At 56.0% G+C, this 20,270-nt stretch overlaps 3 protein-coding genes and 1 long non-coding RNA gene across 7 annotated transcripts in view; 2 read left to right on the top strand and 2 right to left on the bottom strand.

Annotated features, from left to right (window-relative positions):
* C8H1orf232 (chromosome 8 C1orf232 homolog) overlaps positions 1-5,743 on the bottom strand; it is a 6,248-nt gene extending 505 nt beyond the window's left edge. The window contains exons 1-3 of one of the 2 annotated variants that reach the window (XM_029947814.1): positions 2,527-2,610; positions 1,177-1,260; positions 969-1,066 (exon numbers count right to left, since the gene is read on the bottom strand). In XM_029947814.1, the coding sequence (XP_029803674.1) occupies positions 969-1,066; positions 1,177-1,260; positions 2,527-2,610 (266 nt within the window). Of the gene's footprint in view, positions 1-968; positions 1,067-1,176; positions 1,261-2,526; positions 2,611-5,236; positions 5,389-5,667 lie in introns of those variants that run through there. The other variant, XR_003911844.1, reaches the window with a different exon arrangement.
* On the top strand, positions 3,987-4,935 carry ZNF593 (zinc finger protein 593). The gene is made up of 3 exons (XM_029947815.1): positions 3,987-4,286; positions 4,482-4,544; positions 4,641-4,935. Exons 1-3 carry the CDS (start codon positions 4,087-4,089, stop codon positions 4,780-4,782), a joined length of 405 nt encoding a protein of 134 aa, XP_029803675.1. The 5' UTR covers positions 3,987-4,086; the 3' UTR covers positions 4,783-4,935.
* A 3,284-nt stretch (positions 5,744-9,027) lies between the features above and the next one.
* Positions 9,028-19,545, top strand: CNKSR1 (connector enhancer of kinase suppressor of Ras 1). Of its 3 annotated transcripts, XM_029947727.1 has the most exons (21): positions 9,028-9,203; positions 11,557-11,714; positions 11,820-12,001; positions 12,774-12,858; positions 13,274-13,315; positions 13,396-13,500; positions 14,225-14,284; positions 14,386-14,454; positions 14,750-14,851; positions 14,936-15,006; positions 15,086-15,159; positions 15,305-15,411; positions 15,491-15,521; positions 16,088-16,260; positions 17,163-17,236; positions 17,394-17,465; positions 17,885-17,958; positions 18,115-18,176; positions 18,248-18,359; positions 18,449-18,630; positions 18,888-19,545. In XM_029947727.1, the coding sequence occupies exons 1-21, from the start codon at positions 9,152-9,154 to the stop codon at positions 19,155-19,157; spliced, it is 2,157 nt and encodes a 718-aa protein (XP_029803587.1). In that variant the 5' UTR covers positions 9,028-9,151; the 3' UTR covers positions 19,158-19,545. The 3 variants fall into 3 exon arrangements, with proteins under 3 accessions (XP_029803587.1, XP_029803589.1, XP_029803588.1); XM_029947729.1 differs by lacking the exons at positions 9,028-9,203; positions 11,557-11,714; positions 11,820-12,001; positions 12,774-12,858 and adding an exon at positions 12,727-12,773; XM_029947728.1 differs by lacking the exons at positions 9,028-9,203; positions 11,557-11,714; positions 11,820-12,001; positions 12,774-12,858 and adding an exon at positions 12,950-13,001.
* LOC115298690 lies at positions 19,507-20,181 on the bottom strand. The gene is made up of 2 exons (XR_003911831.1): positions 20,010-20,181; positions 19,507-19,722 (listed from the first exon to the last, which is right to left on the bottom strand). It is a non-coding gene; the product is annotated as an uncharacterized LOC115298690 (long non-coding RNA).
* Between the last annotated feature and the right edge of the window lie 89 nt (positions 20,182-20,270).

Below are 20,270 nucleotides of genomic sequence, written 5' to 3'. Positions count from 1 at the left end.
GGGAGGGCTCAGAGGCATAGGGTAAGGGGTCCGGGGTGGGACAGGGTCAGGGGATTAGGGGAGGGGTCTGGGAAGATGGGGCCGAGACCAAGATCCCTGGGGAGAGAGTAAGGGCCAGGGGGTTAGGGAAGGAACTCGGGGAGAGGAGGGAAGGCGCCGGGTCCGGAAAGCTGTGCGAGTGGACCGGAGAGAGTGGCGGGGCCCAGCGGGGTTAGCCGGAGGAATGAGGCCCCGTGCAGGTCCCTTTCCGGGGAAAGGGGCGGGGTCAGACTCTTCGAGAAGGGGTCTACGAAGCCTAGGTTGCAGCCCTGGGGGAAAGTGGCAGGGTGGGGACAGGGGCGAGGTTCTGGGGTGCAGGGGTAGGGGGACTAGGAAAATGAGGGAGCCCTGGAGAGAAGGACGGGTGGGCGACCCAGGGGAATGAGAAAGGCCTAGATCTGAGGCTTAGCGGGGAGGAGGACTGGGGAGGTAGCCTGGAGGGGAAGGGCAGTCAAGGAACAGTGAGGAGGCTTGAGGTGGGAGCCACAGGTCTAAGGAAGGGGCGTTGGAGCTCTGGGAGGGTCAAGGGATGAGCGCCAGGAGAGAGAAAGGAAACCCTGGGGCTGGAGAGATGGATGGGTCAGGGGGACCCTAGGGGAGAAAGAAACTCCTTAGGAGGATGAGGGTATTGGGAACCACTGATCTGGACCACCCTCTGTTCCAAGCACCTAAAGGTTCTCTCTTCTGTTCCCTGATTGTAGGGAGATGAGGCCTCCCATGTGGATGGGGAGAAAGAGCCTAAAATACCTTCTAGCACCTCAATCCCAGCAGCTCTTGAAGTTCACCTGAGATCTAACCTCATCTAGAAACTGAAACAGCGGCTGCCCCTCCTCCTTCCCTCCTTGGTCAGAAAGACAAATAGACCAGAAGGAAAAGACGAGGGAGAAGGGAGACCCCAGGCCCATCCCAGCCCCCACCAACACACGTACTGGTCAGCACAGGGCTCCTGTGGCAGCAGCTTGTCCTCATCTTCTTTGTTAAACAGAGACGACATTGTCAGCCAACCTTTCACCCCGACCCCCTGAACCTAGGAGGAAGGGGCTGGGAGTCAGGGAAGGGTCATAGCAACACCTCCCAGGATTCCACAGCAGTGTCCTCCGGACTCCCCAGGGTCAGGGCAAAGAAGGAAGAACTCACCCGGCGGGCCAGCTGTGACACGGGATGGAAAGCCTCTTCGGTAGGCTCTGCCAGCTCAGACTCCACTAACGCTGGGTTCCCTTTCTGGGACACAAGACCCCTCCAGTCATGAGAGAGGCCACAGAAGAATGGGACTTCCCTCCCCCACTGCTAGCCTGATATGTACACACCACTCCCCTACCTAAACACCCATCTGGTCCCATCACACCCTCCATAAATACATAAGGTGTACCTATACACAAAGTCACCAGTCACAGAGCTCACCTGTATAGTAAATATCTGTGCGCACCCTTGAGCACACATACTTGACCACCCAGAGACATAGCCCCACACACCCAAAAATGTGTGGACAAGGGCATGCATGCTGATGTAGACACACACCTGTGCATGAGCATGCCTCCACATGGCTATACCCCTTCACCTGTTGAGAGGTGTTCGTGCTGTGAGGCACCTATACAAGGCCCACCTTGTACGGCCACACTGAACCTCTCCACCAGCCACAGACAGGAAGATGGAGATGTACAGACACACACACACACACACACACACATACACACACCCCCTACAAACATAACAGCTGCAAATGCCTTCACAGAGGCAAACAGAAAGAGACTTCCGCCCAAAATATACACACCTGAGAATACCTATATCCCGTTCATACTCACACATACGACTTCCCGGGGCATTCTATATGGACCCCAGTCCTAATATTGATCCAGATAGTCCTACACGAGCCCTTCCTTGGACACCAGCCTGTCTAGACATACAGTTATTCACACACTATAGAACTAGTTCCTGCCCCTGCCACATCAGTTTGCACACTGTTACTTAGTACGGCCTCTAGATGTAAGATTGTTCCCAGTTTCAGAGCCTTTTTGAGGTTTTTAAATGTCAGAACATGGTCCAAGCCTGGCTCTGACCTGATGCCGTGACAGTGACCCTCTTAAGTGCAAGCTCTACTTCCAGGACCACAGGCCCCACTTCCTCTCCAGGCAAGCCATCCCCATTTTGCTTAGCTCTGCCCATTAGAAGGTTGTATCATGCTGCATGTACCCCATGTGGCTACTGCCCCCTGGTCTCTTCCATGTGGCAGCCCTTGGCTGCCATCTTTGAAGATGGAGTCCATCTTTGGAGACAATGACCATTCTTCCAGTGGCCCCCAAATCTTCTTCCTCGCTTTCTTAAATAGCCTGGCTTTCCACGCCGTGCCATTTGTCATCCTTGAATGTGCCCATTGGTTCTGGACAAATGTGCCTCCTCCCACAGAGCCTGTCCCTTGCTCTTCGTTGTATCTCTCACTCCTTGCTCTCTCTGCCCATGACCCACCCAACAAGCATGGATAGTACCCACCTCCTCTGCCAGCTCTTCCTCAGATTCCCCACTGAGGGTTTGTAACACTTTGGACTTGTAGGTTTTCCAGAAGGCCTGGTTCATAGCTGCAGGGAAAAAGACCTGGCACCCAAGCTCAGGAAGGCAGTGACTCAGTGGGCACCCAGCGGGTCTGGCTCCAGGAACTTGGAGAGGCCAAGAGCCTGTCCCAGGGATCAGGTGACTTCATTAAAGATGCACCAACCTCCCTAGCTGGCACACTGTCAAACAGGTGAACTGATCCAGAGGAGTCTGGGGTGGAGGAAGGACAGAGCTGGCTTCTGTGGCCTCAGCCCCTTGTCTTGACCCATATTGGCCAAGAATAATGAAGACATCTCTCTCCGTGGTGGCCTGCTTCCTGACCCTAGGGGTACTTGAATTTGATCTCTTGGAATGGCTCCCAAAAGATCTGCTTCCATTCACAAAGTCCATTTATAAAGTCCTTGGGCCCAAGACCCACCCGGTGCCCCTGTGATGGTAGTCATACCAGTTGTGCCCTCAGCAGGGCCTGCCCTATGTCCCAACTCGGCTGTGAACTGGAGTGGGGAGGTCCCAAACCCCTGGCTGGCACCCTGGGCTTACATTTCCCTTCTTTGTCTGGCCTGAAAACTGATTCCTCTCCCCAGGGATGCACGTGCATGTCTCCCTGTTTCCTGGCAACAGGTTCCAAAGAGCTGGAGTCCCTGAATTATTGCTGAGCTGCTCTGGTCCGCCAGGAAGGCACCAGGCTCCGATGAACTGGGAGAGGCTCTCTGGCCTTTTCCCCACTCTGAGCACAAAATACCTAGGCTGTATCTCTGCCTCTGCTGCCAGCCCACGCCTGGGAGTCCAGGACTCAGAGAAAGAGGGCAAAGATAAGAGGTGCTTCTGCCAGCCCTTCCACTTCTTGCGAGAGTTGCTGACCCCGTGCAGTCTGAGGAGATGCCTGAGCACTGTGCTCGCCGAGGAGGAACACTCCTTACTCACGGAGTTGACTTGGGGTGGACGGAGGACGGAGACCCAAGGGAATAACTGGGGAACGGTGAGAAGTGGTGAGCGCTTTGTCAGGAACCAGAGGAGTCCCTGTGGGGGCCAGGATCCCAAACCTACTCACTCTCATTCATTAATTCATTTATTCACATCACAGACATTTTTCAGTGCCTCCCAGAGACGCTCGAAGCATTTTCCCTCCCCCGCTGACCGTGGAGTCTAAGATCTGGGAACAAGCAGGGGTGACAGTGCCAAGGGAAACTGGTGAGGCCAGAAGGAACTGGAGGTCAGGGGGCGGGGCCCCCTGGGGGCACGCACCACCCAGCAGCTCCCCGCCCAAAGCCTCGCCCTGGCGGAACCCGCTGCTTTGGGCCCCGCCCGGCGCTCCGTCTCTGACGTCGGCCGCCGCCTGGGGGCGCTCTAGAGGCGGCCTGCGCGAGAGACGTCATCTGAGGCAGTCGGGACGACCCTGCTCCGCCCCCGAGCGTCCTTGGCGTCATCCAGCAATCCGGAAGCGTCCACACGTGTGCGCCTGACCCGGCTCTGGGCCCCCTGGCGCCGCAGTCACCGGCCATGGGTCGCTCCCGTCGGACCGGTGCTCACCGAGCCCACTCCCTGGCCCGCGAGATGAAGGCAAAGCGGCGGCGGCCGGACCTGGATGAGATTCACCGCGAGCTGCGGCCCCAGGTTCCCGCACGGTCTCGGCCAGGCCTGGGCTCTGAGCCCGACCCCGACCTGCCAGGAGGCGGCCTGTATCGCTGTCTGGCTTGCGCGTGAGTCCCGGCCGGGCCTGGCCTGGGGAGGAGAAGGGTACGCGGGACGGGACGGGGACGTGAGGTCCGGGCCCCAGGACGCCCGGGGTCTGCTGGCCTCCCATCACTTCAGGCTCCGAGCCTCGCGTCAGGGAGATAGGCATACCTGAGATGCGTCACCTCACTCTCCTCCTTACCCACCTCCCATCCCTGCAGGAGGTACTTCATCGATTCCTCCACCCTGAAGACCCACTTCCGATCCAAAGACCACAAGAAAAGGTACGAAGGATTAAGGAGAGGATTGGTGGACGGGTGCTGGGCAGACAGGGCTTGCAGATCTGGTCAGCTCCCGACTGTCACTCTTCTTTCTCCCAGGCTAAAGCAGCTGAGCGTGGAGCCCTACAGTCAGGAGGAGGCCGAAAGGGCAGCGGGTATGGGCTCTTACGTGCCCCCCCAGCGGCTGGCAGTGCCCACGGAAGTATCCACTGAGGTCCCTGAGATGGACACAACTTCTTGACACGGCCTGATGTTGCAGGGCAGGGGAGCTGCCCGTGGACCGAGATGTAGGGGCTAGGCTGGGAGAGACCGCTAACCTACTTTGGCCCTGGGTTTGGGGAGTGGATGGCCTCTTCTGGGTGCTCTCATCCCCAATAAAGGAACTGGATCCAGAGGACTTGTTTCTGACTCTCTAGTCTCCAGGCCACTCCTCCAAATGCCTGCCCTGTAGGGGTTTCTCTGTTACTCTTTACGGAGCATAGGGTGTCTGTCCCTGACTTGATCCAGCTTTGGAACCTACAGCCTTGCTTTCCCTCAGGGCTCCTGGCATCTGAGCTGGAGCCCCCAGATGGAGCCCAGGTCCATGGAGGGGAGAGGTAAGATCAGGAACTGACCCTCAGAGAAGAAGTGGGCTCCCGAGATTGCAGCCCCCCACCGAGTCACCGCCCCCAGGCCCTAGGCCAGAGGCTGCCTACTTTTGTCATCAGGCCTGTGGCGGCCGCCGCTGCCCCACCATCTTCCAGACAGCATAGCAGGAGCAGCCCAGTCCGAGGACAGCCAGCAGTGTAGCCACAACCCCAGCCAGTGGACTCCGGGGCTCTGCTTTCAGCTCCCCAGCTATCTGCATCTGGAGGTAACCAGAGGGTCCAGCTGAGGGGTCAGATGAGACTTCTGGGAAGACGGAGGGTGGGAAGGAGCTGAGAGGGTACGGCTGGGTGAAGGAGATACGGATGCCACTGCTGCCCCAGGGAGATTCCACCCCAATCCCTCTCGCTTCACTGCCTATCTGGGCCCTGGCCGCTCAGGCGGCAGGAAACGTGACCGCCTGGATGCTGGGGGTGTTAGCCCAGCTATGGCAGGGGAAAGAGGGGGTCCATGCCAGACGCCATAGGTTAGCGGGACTTACCTGTAGCACCCGGAAGTAGCCAGGGGTCAGGCGTCGAAATCTCATGGTGGGTGCCACTGGTCTCCCTGGCAGCCTGTAGGGCAGAAGCAGGAATGAGGAGTGGTGGTGTTCCTCATACCTAGGAGTGGAAATCAGGGCACGGAGGTTTCTGACCTCTCCTATCCCTGGGAGCCATACCTCAGAGGATGCTCACCAGCGTCTGCTCTCCCAGGTCTGGCAGGGGGCGGGGCAGCTGAACCTTTAAATCTGGTCCCTTCCCCCCGCCTGCCCATCCTGCCAGCCTCAGGAGCAGCTGTCAAGAGAGATCAGCATCAGGCCTGAGCAGCACCTCCCCCACTCACCAGGGAGGCCAAGCTGGATAGGGTAGGAGAGGCCTTGTCTGGCAGCGCTCAGGAGTCTTCGACTGGACCAGGTCCTGGGAGGGTCTCCCCAGCCCTGGTCCTGGCTCTATCCCTACTCCTCAGATGACTGGGTATCACCAGTCAGCCCTCAGCAAAGGAGGGGCAGGGTGCCTTATTAGCCCTCCCCTGTCCCCCTAAACATTGGGAAGCCTTTCACTTGGTTTCTGTTACATCGGCGCCCCTTACCTTGGGAGAGGGCACATATCACTTCTTTCTACAAGATGAAGTTCCTGCAGGGACTTTCCTATTCTTGGCTTGGGGACCATAATAAAAGGAGATTAGCATATACTGATTACGAGCGCTGTCCATGGCATGTTAAAAAATAGCCAACTGTGCCAGGCGGTATTATAGGCACTTAACATGTGTTATTTCATTGGGTATTGGTTATCTCATAAAATGAGAAACGACCACAACACATTTTTGGAATAGTATGCAGAGTGTCTGCATATGCAGAGAAGGGAAACTTTACAGTGGTCCCCACTTGGGCCTAGAATAGAGATATAATGACCTCCTGCTAACCTTTGAATATTTTACAACAAAGATGCGGTAGTAACTTTGATAAACTCATAAAACTACCTTTAAAATAGAAGGTACCATTTACTCTGCCCTTAACTGCCTAGCCCTGTCAGGTGCTGGGGGCAGAAAATGAAAGCAGGGTTATGTGGGGCTCCTGGCTGCCTCAGTCAGAAGAACATGCGACTCGAACTTGGGGTTGTGAGCTCAAGTCCCACATCGGGTGTAGAGACTACTTAAATAAAGATTTTTTAAAAATAAAGGCAGTGTTTTGGGTGTCAGGCCCCCAATCCTTTTAGGGCACATGTGAGTACAAGTGGTGAGTTCCTGTCTGTTTCTGCCCTGTTCAGGCTGGCTCGGGGTAGGTGTTTGATGAAACCGGGGTGACGGAGACAGGTGTGTGTCTTCCTGGGCTTCCCCAGAGCACCGCAGGGAGGCTGTTGAAGGAAGAGGCAAACATGGAGGAGTGATGGAAGGTCACATGCAGCGCAGGGTGTGAGGATGCGGTGGGCAAAAGACAAAGGCAGAGAGGGGAGGGCTGTGTCACACATGGGAGCCTGCCGCTTCACCAGCGAGGAGGCAAGTCTCGCAGGGACCCTCGGGGACCTTGAAAGAAGCAGATAACAATCTGCATTCTTGTTTTATGCCACATAAAATGGTAGGAAGGGGTCAGGGGCACTGGCCAAGTTCCAGAGAACTCCATTTGTATGTGAAATTATTAAATGATGGCAACCAAAACACATTATGGGGGCCATCCATAGGCCAAGTGCAGAATTTGGAGTTTGGGGCAAGATCATCTCAGACATTGAAGGCTGGGGATTGGGGCACTGGTAGGGATTCCAAAGTGACAGAGGGGAAGTCACCCTGGAAAGGCTTCCTAGGCCCCTCTCCATGGGATTAAAGCCATAATAACTCAGATCTATCCCATTTGATGGATTAAATACTTTAAGGAAATTTCACAGCACTAAGGTCTAAGTGTCTCTGTTTTAGACAGGAAGAAACAGTTCAGAGAGGTCTTAAGATTGGGCTCAGTCACACAGCAAATGGAACTGATTCTGTCTGATTCCAAAGTCCTGGGAGTCTCCCGGCCTGGGATGGTGGTGGTGGTGATAACTACAAATAGTATGTTGCAGATTGTTGTTCTAAGAGAAAAGCTAGGATTCAGAATTCAGAGGGCCCATAAACTTGGGTAGGAAAAAATGATATATTTTCGCTAAACTGTAACCAAAATTTACCATTTCCTTCTATATGGATTGAAGTATTAGCAGTATCTATGGCTTTGTCACCAATTGAAAGCACAGATATTTTTATATCAAATTGTAGTTATTGCAAATATCTCAACATTATATATGCTCATAACTATTTCAAAGTCATGATAGTTATTAACCCACCAAGAAATCATACTCTTTTAGACACTCCTGCGACATAGCTGCCATTGATTGGGCACCTCTGAGCTCCGTAGAAGGTCAGTGACCAAATGGTAAATCCACCTGTTCTTACAGCGGTAACCCAGGCTTCTTGATTACTCTCCTGATTCCCTCTAGTGGCTAACTGATAAATATGTGTGGAAAGGTGAGTCAAAGACTACCCCCCACCGTTTAGCTGATATCGTTAGAAAAGGAAAATTTAGGGGCGCCTGGGTGGCTCAGACTTTGACTCAGGTTATAACTTTTGGTTATAATTACCTTCCTTGTAATCTTCAGCATTAAAAAAAATTTTTTTAAACATTTGTTTATTATTGAGAGACAGAGCATAAGCAGGGAAGGGGCAGACAGAAGAGGAGACACAGAATCCTAAGCAGCTCAAGGCTCTGAACTGTCAGCACAGAGCCCAACGCGAAGCTTGAACTCACAAACTGCTAGATCATGACCTGAGCTGAAGGCGTAAGCTTAACCGACTGGGCCACCCAGATGCCCCTCTTCAGCATTTTTAATGCTTCCAAAAGGCACTATTCTGAGAAAGGGTCCATGGCCAAAAGCGTCTGTGTGCAGAAACGGGAGGAAGAGGGGAGAGGGTTTAAAAATCCCTGTTCTAAAAATTTTAGTTAGAGCTATTAACGCAGGTACTCTGCACAGCAGCGCATTTAACAGAGAAACCGCTGTATTGCCGGGTGTGTGTGTGTGACCTAGCTAACAGGCCGCACAGCTGGCATTTGCAGCCAGAGCTCTGGCTCTGGAACTTCTGTACTTTGCTGCTGAGCTCACTGCTCACCTTTATGCAGTTTTGTTTTGTTTTGTTCTACTCTTGAGGAGCCTAAAGTTCAATCCAGGTTGGGGCGGGATCCCAGGCGCGCTCAAAAGTCGCCAGTCACTCCCCATTGGCACCGCCTCCGGGTCAGGCGGTCCCGGTGCCTAAGGACGCCAGAAGGGCGGGGCAGGAGGCGGACAGGCGGGGGGGCCAATGGCTGTCGCGGCGCCTCACCTGGCCGTCCACATGGGCCCAGGTATGCGGGTGGCTCCGCCCAGAGCCCAGCCTCGGCCCCCGCCTCTCCCCGGGCCAGACTCCGGGAGCGGAAATTCCTGCGCGGGCGGGACCGGGCGGGAGCGGATCCCAGCGGGCCGGTCTCGGCCATGGAGCCAGTAGCGACCTGGACCCCCGCGAAGGTGGCAGCTTGGCTACGAGGTGGGTGGGGCCTGGGCAGGGCTGGGCTTGGGGGGCACGGGGACGGGAAAGGAAAGGAGAAAAGGACATTCCAGGTCTGTCGGTTAGTCAACAAGTAATTTATAGAGCGTCTGCCTTGTACCCATCCAGTACGGTGCTAGGCAGAAGGATAGGTGATATGACCCCGGGGGTCCCGAGAACTCACAAGGGGTCACCCATCGCCCCAGCATCGCTAGGGCTGCCAAGGTGGCGGTGGGGGAGGCGGTGGTAGGGTAATGAAAACAGGGTGGCGGCCCACGCCCACTCAATCTCCTTCATCTTCCCTCCGCCCCAGGGCTCAGTGGGCTGTTATTAAACCCATTTTTCAGAAACGGAAACTGACGCGCTGAGCCAGGATGTAACTTGCTCAGGCTTTGGAATGTGGCCGGCCCTCCTGTCTTTTCCCTTCTCCCCACCTTGAGGCTCCCAGTGGGAGAAGCCCCAGGCAGACCGAAGGGGTTGGCACAACCCCAGCCTGGGAGCCTCAGGGGAGGAGATGCTGGCCAGGGTCAGTGAGCCCCAGAACCGGCCGGACTGCAGCTGGGAGAGGGGAGGGGAGCCCGGACATTCTTCCTCCAGATGGGAGCAGAGTACACTGTTGGCAGGCTGAGGGCCACCAGCCCCTGAAAAGCCCGGATTCAGGGCTGGAATCAGAACAGGCTGGGTTCCAGGCCGCGCCCTTGCACTCACCAGCTCTCACTTTCTCTATCCATGAGACCAGAAAGTCAATGATCTCATGAAGTAGACGGAATGAGACGTTCATGGCAGGTGCCTAGCATGTGTGCCTCATTGCAGGAGGCTTTTGGGAGGAAGGCAGCACAACAGGGTCACTGTATGTGACAAAAGAGGCTCGGGGGCTGTAGCCAGGGACTAGCAGGTTTATGGACTCTTAGTCCAGTGTTCTTAATGTCACATAAGAGAATGAAGGAGAGCTATCAGCGACACATTCCCCATGATGGAGCCTGACTGGGAACAGAAGGAATTCCTTCAAAGAGTGAGCAAGCTACTTAATCTCTTTTTTTAAAAAATCAGTGTTCCCACTTATAAAATGGGGATAACGATAGTCTTTAATTCCTACATTCAGTAAGAACCAGTTGTGTTAAGATGTGTAAAGCTGTTTACATTTTACTCAACACATAATAAGCTTTCCATAGATATTTTCCCCATTTTAGGTCCCCCTTGTCTGTCTTGTGCCAGACATGGGTTAGAGTTAGGGACAAACAGTTATTTATGGCCCAGAGCCTGAGGGAAGGTGATCAAGTAGGAGAGGTCAATGCTCAAGTGCAAGTGTTAGTGGAGGCACAGGGGCACAGGGAGCAGAAGAGCCCTCCCACTCACCCTGGGAAGTCACGGAAGGCTTCCTGGAGAGGGTTAGATTAAAAAGGGGAGTGAAGGAGCTAGAACAGTCTGGGCCCAAGAAATAAGACATGCGAGGACCCTGAGGCAAAAGAGCATTCCAGGAGTGGCACTACGGGGACTTACAGGGACTTACTATCCGGATCATACAGGACCTTGCAGACCAGGCTAAAGAGTCTGGTGACAATACTCTGGTGGCTCTTACTGTCTACCATGAACCAAATGTTTGATGTATATCATGTCACTTAATACCCACAGGATTAGAAGGTAGGTGCTTTTATTATTGCCATTTCACAGCTGGGGAAACTGAGGCATCGAGCAGTTAAGTTTCTTGCTCAAGTGCTAGCACTCAGATCTCCCTGACTTCTCTTATCCTCCATCTCTGTGGTTCTCTGACTTGAGCAAGCACCTAGAAGATTGGTTAAAATGCAACCTGTTGGGCCCTACTCAGAGTTCTGATTCAGGGGGTGGGGTTGAGAATTTGTATTTTTTTTAAGTTTATTTATTTATTTTGAGAGAAACAGGGACAGTGCGGGTGCAGGAGGGACAGACAGAGAGGGAGAGGATCCCAGGCAGGCTCCATGGGCTGCCAGCACCGAGCCCGATGTGGGGCTTAAATTCACAAAACTGCGAGATCCTGACCTGAGCCAACATCAAAAGTCTGGCGCTTAACCGACTGAGCCACCCCCCACCCCCGCTCCGGGCGCCCTGAGAAGTTGTGTATTTCTAACAAGTTCTCCACTGAGGCCGCCACTCCTGCTTGGTGCTCTGGAGACCCTTTGAGAGCCACTAGCCTATACTCTTCTACTCAACTCAGTAGCTGAGTTTCCATCTGTGAAATGGGCAGAACACAGCCTTGGTCCCCGGATTGACGGGAGGAACAGATGGGAGGGAAAAGAGCTTTGTGGGAGTGAAAAGGCGGCCTGAAAGGCCATGGCACTCCCGGCTCCCTCCAGGCCAGCCCCTGTTCTCCCTCCAGGCCTCGATGACTCCCTGCAGGAATATTGCTTTGAGGACTGGGAGCTGCCTGGCAAGTACCTCCTCCAGCTCTGTCCCCAAAGCCTTGAGGCTCTGACCGTGAGGCCTCTGGGCCACCAGGAGCTCATCCTGGAAGGGGTGGAACAGCTCCGAGCCCTGGTGAGTGAACGGTGGCCACACTGGCTGTATCTTCTACCCACCTGGGGGGTTGCTGATGGGGGACTGGTCACTGCCAGGAGATAACCTGCCTTTACTCTGGTGCAGAGCTCTGGGCTACAGACAGAGAACCTGCAGAGCCTGACGGAGGGGTTGCTAGAGGGGACGCAGGCCTTCCAGAGCTTAGTCCAGGACAACCTGGAAGGCTGTGCCGAGCCCCCTGCTGATGTCCTCAGTGCTGCTGTGGAACTGGTGCAGGAGGCCCGTGCCCTTCTTTTCTGGCTCAACAGGTACCTCGGGCTCCTCCCAGGACCCTGGTTGGTGAGGGCACCCTTCTCCTCCTTGGCCCTCTCCAGGGCCTGGGAGAGAAGCACAGAGTGTGGCTGTTGATCAGATATCATGGAGCAGGGCAAAGAGGTGATTTGGTCAGTGCCAGGGCACTGGGACGCCTGGGTTCCTGCCCAGTCATAACTGCATAGAGAGCTTCTCCACTCTTCAATGGCTGCTGCTTGCCCCACAGGTCCCAGTTCAAATGTCCCCTCCTCTGGGAAGCCTTCCCTGTTGTATGTTCTCAGAGCTCTGGACACTTCACAGCAACTGAAGTTATATCATTTTTTTTTAACATTTGTTTATTTTTGAGAGAAAGACAGAGTGCAAGCGGGAGAGGAACAGAGAGAGAGAGGGAGACACCGAATCTGAAGCAGGCTCCAGGTTCTCAGCTGTCAGCACAGAGCCCGACATGGGGCTCAAACTCAAACCGAGAGATCATGACCCAAGCCGAAGTCAGATGGTTAACCAACTGAGCCACCCAGGGGGCCCCTGAAGTTATATCATTATTGATGTAATCAGTGTGCCTAGAACAGGGCCTGACACGTATTAGGCACTTGACAAATAAGTCCTGTGCTAAGCTCTTTACTAGACGTATCCATCATCTCCTTTACCCCAGTCAAAACCCATCAGACGAAGTATTATGTAATCCCCAACTGACTGGCTGGCTCTGAGTGTTTCCACGACTTGACTGGTCAGCACAGCCTCCTAACTGCTCCATACTTCCCCTGCCAGGTACCTCTTCTCCCACTTAAACGACTTCTCGGCCTGCCAGAAGATTGGGGAGCTGTGCGCAGAGCTGGGCCAGGCCTTGCAGGAGGTAGAAGAACCAGGGGCCAGGCTTGGCCCAGCCTGTAGAGACCAAATCAGGCTAGAGTTTTTTATAACCTATGAATCAGCACCGGATCAGCTGTGGGGGTTGGGAAGAGGCAGAGACAGGAAGAAGGGAGGCCTAGCCACTGGGTATGGGGCCATGGGGGCCTCGGGTCTCCTAGCTGCCAGGGGTAGCTTGGGAGGTTTGACTCTCGGGAGAGGGTGGAGTGGGGAAGGGCATGTATGGTGGCTTCTGAGGCCTGGCATCGGGGGACGAGACCTTGGAGCCAAAGCTCTGAGGCCCTGTGGTTCTGGGAGGAGGCCAGCATGCGGGATGCAGGGAGGGACTGGGTGGGAAGCCCACCTTGCCGTCTAAGAACCAGAGTGCCCCCCACTCAGAAGGCTGCCTTCTCTGCTTCCAGGATAGTCCAGCAGCCAAGAAGGAGAGCAAAGTCCTGAGCATCGTGAGTGTGGGGTTGAGCAGGGAGTAGGGGTGGCGGCGGGATGGCGGCTCAGGCTGGACACCCTGTTTCTCCTCCCCCAGTGTAGCCACATGGTGGGGATCTGCCACACCATCCTGAGCTGCAGCCCCCAGGAGCTTCTGGAGCAGACAGCTGTGCTGGAGTGTGTGCCGCTGGATGATCCTTTGGTGAGCTCTGACCCTGCGGCGGCCTCGTCCAGGCTCTCGGGTTTGGTTCTAGCACTCCACAGAACCCTGTGGCTGGAAGGCCTTCCCCCTACAGCGATTAAAAAGGCCCAGAGAGGGGTGCCTGGGTGGCTCAGTCGGTTGAGCATCCGGCTTCATCTCCAGGTCATGATCTCGTGTTCGTGGGTTCGAGCCCCGCGTCTGGCTCTATGCTGACAGCTAGCTCAGAGCCTGGAGCCTGCCTTCAGATTTTGTGTCTCCCTCTCTCTCTGACCCTCCCCTACTCATGCTCTCTCTATTTCTCTAAAAATTAAATAAAACATTTAAAAAAAAAGACCCAGAGAGCTCTCCTGGGGACACGTTGTCATTCAGTGCTCTCTCCAACCCTGAGGGGCTTCAGCTGGTATGGTCTCTGGTAACAAATTCTAACCCTGGTCGCAGACTTGGCAGGTTAGAGGAAAGGACATGGACTTTGCTGCTTTAATCTTTGACAAGTTGGGAAAAGCAGAGGTCCCAGCCCTGCCCCATCCCTGCCCTGTCCCTTCAGGAGGTCCCTTCATTAGCCAGGAGACCAGCTTCCCTCTGGCCCTCACTGGAGAAGGAGGCAGGGGCCCCGAGAGGAGTGGCAGGCCCAAAGTCACACAGCGAGGTGGGCAGTGCCAACCTGGGGCCAGCTCTCTCCCCAGTTCCCCCACACCCTCAGTAACTGCAGCCTCTGCTTCGGCAGGGTCTGGAGATCCACACCACCAGTAACGGCCTGCACTTTGTGTCCCAAGTGGGCACCCAGGTGAGAATCCCACGCTCTTCTCAGCCGCCCTCTTACCCTTCAGCTGAGCCCACTTCAGGCCCGTGGCAAGCACAGCCTATGAGCCCTACCCCCCATACCAGGTCCCTGCCGACTCCCGGCTGCAGATCCTGCCCGGAGACGAGATTGTCCAGGTCAATGAGCAAGTGGTGGTGAGTGAGGTGGTGAGGGACACGGTGGGAGGTGAAGGGGCTACTGAGTAGAGCCCAGAATGGGTGGCCGGGGGTCCCTTGGGGAGACCAGGGTTGTGGGAGCTGCCTCCCGTTAAGTGAGCCAGCTCCCACAGGTCAGAGTGGCCTTGGGAGACCCAAGGCAGAGGGGCTGATGGAGACCTCCTGGGGGAGGAGTGGCAGGAGGCCAAGGGCGAGCGCTGTTGGCTTACTCCAGAGCCTCCTGACCAGCTCCATCAGCTCCGGGTCCCTGCCCTGCCCCCGCCCTGTCCCCCAGGTGGGCTGGCCCCATAAGAACGTGGTGAGGGAGCTGCTTCGAGAGCCAGCCGGGGTCAGCTTAGTGCTGAAGAAGGTCCCGGTACCGAAGAACCCCCCACAGGTACCTGTCCCTCAGCCCTGCCCACAGACTGCTTTCAGACCCCCGTCATCATCAGCTCTGTCACCAGTTCTGGTTGTTTCCCAGACCCCTCCTCAGGCCCTGGGCTCCCCACAGCTGCGGATCCCCTCGCTGCCTCTCACCCCACAGTCTCCCAGGTAATGGGCTCCGCTGCAGGCACATTCTTGGGAGGGGAGCCATGGACTCACTCATCTCATCTCCCCTTGCTCTCCCCAGGGCCCCGTCCGAAGACGTCTTTGCCTTCGACCTGACTGCAAACCTAAGTCCCGGACCCAGCCCTGCAGGGACAGGTAGCTTCAAACTCCTGCCAGGTGGCGGATGCCCCAGGCAAGGCATGTGGGGGGCCTGGCTCTGATCCCCAGACCCCAACATCCTCACCCCACTGCCCAGCCTGGGACTAGGCTCATGGACGCTCCTCTCTCTCCTCCCTGACAGACTCTACCTCCCTTGACCCTGAATCCCTACCCACTTTCCCTGGACCCCCCGCCACACTCCCAGCAGCGGTAGCAATGGCTCAGGAACCCCCAGAACACCCTGACAAGGTAAGGGGAGGGGGCTGGGCAAGGAGGGGTGTGTGGCTCGGGCCCCAGACCCTTCTCTAACTCCTGGTGGTCTTTTCAGAGTCCTGTCCTGGGTCAGAAGAAATCAAAAGGTAACAGGTGAACCTGGCTGGGAGGAGGTCCCCCGATGTGAGCTCTTAGAAGGGTTTATAGTGCTTGGCGAGACCACCCCTTCCATTTCCCACGCAGACTCTCGTCAACAGCTGTTTCTGGGGTCAGACAGACCCAGACCCGTGCTCCCAGCCTGGGCCTCGCACCTTCTCTGTGACTTTGGGCCAATGGCTCATCCTCTGATCTTCCATTTCCTCATCTCTAAAACGGGCAGAGTCAGGGGCGCCTGGGTGGCTCAGTCGGTTGAGCGTTTGACTTCGGCTCAGGTCATGATCTCACGGTTCGTGGGTTCGAGCCCCGCATCAGGCTCTGTGCTGACAGCTCAGAGCCTGGAGCCTGCTTCGGATTCTGTGTCTCCCTTGCTCTGCCCCTCCCCCACTCACACTCTGTCTCTGTCTCTCAGAACTGAATAAACATTTAAAAACATAAAAAAAAAAAGGAAATATCAGCTGGGAACACTGGTGGGGGTGTGGGCAGGGAGTGGGTTTGGGGGTCCGGGACGCCTCGCCGCTCCCTAATCACCCAGACCGTGCTGTGCCGCCCACAGGTGTGGCAACACGGCTGAGTCGGCGGCGGGTGTCCTGCCGAGAGCTGGGCCAGCCAGACTGTGATGGCTGGCTTCTGCTGCGCAAGGCGCCCGGTGGCTTCATGGGCCCTCGCTGGCGCCGCTGCTGGTTCGTGCTCAAGAGACACACGCTCTACTGGTACCGGCAGCCCCAGGTGAGCGCCGCCCCCAACCCCAGCACAGGTCAGCAAGTGAATCCAAGCCATGCGTCTTGTCCTTATTCCACCACCCGCTCCATCTGTGGTCACAGGCAGGCCACAGACCCCCCTGAGCCCTTTCCGTAAGACAAGGATGCTCTTTGGAGAGAAATGAGCGAATATATGTGGCAAAGCAGTCTGGGAAGGGTATCACAGGCAGTGCAGAAAGAATTACATTTATTCTGCTCACCTCTCTTCCTCCTGTTATTCTGTCCTCGCAATGGGCTATTTGTTCAACTGTTTATTCATTCAACAAACGTTCAGGTGCCTACCGTGTACCCAGCTTTAAGCCACCCGGGTGCTAGGGACACAGGGAGGACTTGGGCAGGTCTTGCTCCTCCAGGCTGGTGGGGGGAGGATGGACACACACTCGAGGACAGTTCAGGGGACACATGCCGCAATGAAGGAAGAGCCCAGGGATGGGGAGCAGCCCAGCGGAGGTGGACAGTCCAGCCTGAAGAGTGGAGACGTGGATTTCTCAGTCCACCCTGAGATATCAATGCCTGGGAGTTAGTCGGATGGAAAGGAGAAAAAACCAGGAAGGGAGAGCTGCATTTGCAAAGCTCAAGGGTGTGAAGCAACTTTCGGTCTATCTGAGGACAGAACAGATGTATAAGCAGTCTTGTCTTTATGGCTGTTGGCCTGGAAATCTTTGGTTCCCCTTTCCTGGCTCAAAGGCATCCCGTGATCATACCCCTGCCCCCACCTCAGATTCCTGTCCTGAGCTCTAGGCCCAGGGAGATTTGTAGTTGGAGACCCCAGAAGACACCCTCCCCCTCCCCCACCCTCAGCACCTGACTGGGCCTTGAGGGTGTTGGGCCTTCGAGCTGACCCTCATGCTGTGATTTCCCCCTTCCCAGGACGAGAAGGCTGAGGGCCTCATCAATGTTTCCAACTACAGTCTGGAAAGTGGACAGGATCAGAAGAAAAAATAGTTAAGTCCCGGAGTGTGGCAAGTGGGGGAGGGGGCAGCGAGAAAGGGAGAGGTGGGGAGAATTGGGGGTGGGGGGAGAGGGGCAGCAGGAAGCTGGGATTCTCAGTCCAGTTCCAGATGGGCACAGCCTGACCGTGGCCCCTCTGTCCCCTGGCAGTGTGTTCCAGCTGACCCATGACATGTACAAGCCCTTCATTTTCGCTGCTGATACCCTAGAGGATCTGAGCATGTGAGTGCCACCCCCCCCGACCTCCTGGGTTTCCACGAAAGTGCTTGGGAGCTCGGGAGCCTGGATTCAAATCCCAGCTCTCTGATAGTGGCGAGGCAAGGCACTCACTTCTCTAAGCCTCAGTTTCATCATCTATAAAATGGGTTAATAAAAGTTCCTAGCAGGGTGCCTGGGTGACTCAGCTGGTTAAGTGTCTGACTTTTGATCGCAGCTCAGGTCTTGATCTCAGGGTTGGGAGTTCAAGCCCCGCGTTGGGCTCCATGCTGGATATGGAGCCTGCTTCAAATAAAATAAAATAAATAAAAAAGTAAAAAGTTCAGACTTCTCAGAAGCACTCTAAAGATTAAGGGAGAAGATGATATGGGTGAAAAGCTCATATAGTAAACGGCAACTCCTGAGACCCGTTTGCCCCTCCACAGGTGGGTGCGCCATCTTATTACCTGCATTTCCAAGTACCAGTCTCCAGGCCGGGCCTCCCTGCCCCGAGAGGAAGGTGAGTGTCTCCCAAGGGTGGGTCTCACCAGGTCTCAGCTGAGCATCTGTCCTTCCTGGAATGGGGGCTGGGATGTCTAATGGTCCAGCCCACTCCCTGGCCTCCCAAAACCCTGTGAGGCTGAGTGGGCTCCCCAGCTGCTCCTGTTCCCCCCAGACTGCTACAGTGAAACAGAAGCAGAAGATCCTGATGATGAGGCGGGGTCCCGCTCAGGCTCGGTGAGTAGGAGACTGGTGGGGGGGCAAATGGCAGGCCACGGGGCTCAGAATGACACCCTTCTCTCCTTCAGCCCTGCCCGCAGCCCAGTCCAGCCCAAGCGTGGAGTCCACTCCATGGAAACACATTACTTGCAGCCACCCCTGTTCAGGGTGGCCCACGGACTTCCTTTGGCCCCCCACCAGGTGCTGTGCTGGGGCCGGGAGCTGGGATGGGGGGCAGGGGCGGTGGGGACTGCGATGGGCTCATGCTCATCTGCTCCCCCCTCCCACAGACAACAGTGAAGGGGCACTGGAAGGAATGGTGTGGGGGCTGAGGCAGGGTGGCGTGTCCCTCCTGGGCCAACCACAGCCTCTCACTCATGAACAATGGCGGAGCTCCTTTATGCGGCGCAACCGAGACCCCCAGCTCAACGAGCGAGTGCACCGCGTGCGCGCTCTACAGAGCACACTCAAGGTCAGCTGGAGGGCACTGGGCATGGTGAAGGACTGGCTCTGGGCATTCTCCTCTGGGTCCTGGCCCTGAGCTCTGGGCTCCTCTGTGGACTGGGCCAAGTTCTGGGTTGCCAGAGCCGGACTCCCAATTTAAAGGATTGGTGTTAGACCGGGCCAGGTGCTGGGTTCTAAGCACTGGACTCCAGAGTTAGCTCTGGGCTTGGGCTCTGCCCTTCTCCCTGGGTGATCTTGACCCCTTAGCCCCCACTCTCTTCACAGGCAAAGCTGCAGGAGCTGCAGGCCTTGGAGGAAGTACTGGGCGACCCTGAGCTGACTGGAGAGAAGTTCCGGCGGTGGAAGGAGCGGAACCAGGAGCTCTACTCAGAGAGCCTGGGAGCCGCGCGCATGGTGCAGGCTGAAGGCCATTCCCAGGTCCTGATGTCTGACTCCAGAGAACAGTCTTCCCACCCCCTGCCCTCTGACCCCGAGGAACAGTCCCATCTCTGCCCCCTGACCCCAGAGAGCAACCTCCAACCTCCTGACCTCTGACCTTGGCTACTACCCTGGCTCCTGACCTCTGGCCTTGAGAACCACCTCAATCCTCAGCCTCCAACACGCCCATGCCAGAGCATCCCCTGGTTCTATTCAAGGTTGAAGGTAGCGCTAGGCCATGTGTCCCCTCAAGACACCCCCCTTTGCCTCAGCGTCCACCATTTCTGCTCCTCTGTCCCCCTGAGTGGGCTAAGGTGAAGTGAGTAGTGCCATCCTTCCTTGCCAATGAAGGAGTGAGAAGCTGGGCTAAAGAATTCTCTCCCCCTCTGACCTATGTGGGCATAAGACTGCACTTCTCCCTCCCCTAAGCCAGCCCGTATAGGTGTTCATTTTACACAAGAGACACTTTCAACAAAATAAAATCAATTTATCAAAAATGAATCCACATATGCCTTCGCCTTCCATGTTAGAACCAGGAATCTGTTGCTGGAGGGGACAGGGCTGGAAAGATGTCAGAAGGGCATGAATGTTCTTGGTAACTAGTCCGATGTGCATTCGCACTGGCCTGGGACCTGTCCCCAGAGCTCCGTGCCAGCCAGGATGATGGGCCGCTGAACCATGCCTGGTGAGGATTTCCATTTATGCCCATCTCTCCCCAACCCTTTGGAGACCAGAGGGTGCTCTCCTGCCCCAGACCCAGGGGCTCAAAGAGAAACAGAAACCAGCCTTTCACTCTAGATGGAGAAAGACATCTTGCATGGAGGGGCAGGGTGGGCAGCCCTGGGGCCTGGGGGCAGGGGGGGGGGCAGCAGGGTGAAATGGTGTAGCCCACGGAGAGGGGTATAGGGTGAGGTTTGCTCGGGGAGGACCTCGGGGCCACACCCTGTTCTTCTCTCCTCCCAGGCTCACCTCCAGCTCCTGGACCCAGAGTAGGGACATGCCCCTGTGTCTCCAGGCCACACAAGAGACCTGACCTGTTCCCATCAGCCTCTGACTTCTGATCCCAGCCCAGCCCCTTAGTGTCTCAGGCTTCCTCCTGGGAACCAAGGGGAGTCAGTGGGAGGAGCTTCTCTGGCTGTCAGAATTCCTTGGTGGAATGCAGACCGCTGGAGGTCACTGAGTCCTCTTATGATCTCACCACAAGGGGGAGCAAGGTCACTTGGAATGAAG

The sequence above is a fragment of the Suricata suricatta genome, chromosome 8 (genome assembly GCF_006229205.1).
Source record: "Suricata suricatta isolate VVHF042 chromosome 8, meerkat_22Aug2017_6uvM2_HiC, whole genome shotgun sequence".
In the NCBI taxonomy this organism is placed as follows: domain Eukaryota; kingdom Metazoa; phylum Chordata; class Mammalia; order Carnivora; family Herpestidae; genus Suricata; species Suricata suricatta.
This window is presented reverse-complemented; position numbering and strand designations above follow the sequence as displayed.

Excerpts from the sequence above, each read along its gene's own strand:
- ZNF593 (XM_029947815.1), top strand. The coding sequence starts at position 4,087 with ATGGGTCGCTCCCGTCGGACCGGTGCTCACCGAGCCCACTCCCTGGCC. Across the intron at positions 4,287-4,481 it reads TATCGCTGTCTGGCTTGCGC|GAGGTACTTCATCGATTCCT; the intron begins GTGAGTCCCGGC and ends CCATCCCTGCAG. Across the intron at positions 4,545-4,640 it reads TCCAAAGACCACAAGAAAAG|GCTAAAGCAGCTGAGCGTGG; the intron begins GTACGAAGGATT and ends TCTTTCTCCCAG.
- CNKSR1 (XM_029947727.1), top strand. The coding sequence starts at position 9,152 with ATGGAGCCAGTAGCGACCTGGACCCCCGCGAAGGTGGCAGCTTGGCTA. Across the intron at positions 14,455-14,749 it reads AGGTCAATGAGCAAGTGGTG|GTGGGCTGGCCCCATAAGAA; the intron begins GTGAGTGAGGTG and ends CCTGTCCCCCAG. Across the intron at positions 15,522-16,087 it reads GGGTCAGAAGAAATCAAAAG|GTGTGGCAACACGGCTGAGT; the intron begins GTAACAGGTGAA and ends TGCCGCCCACAG.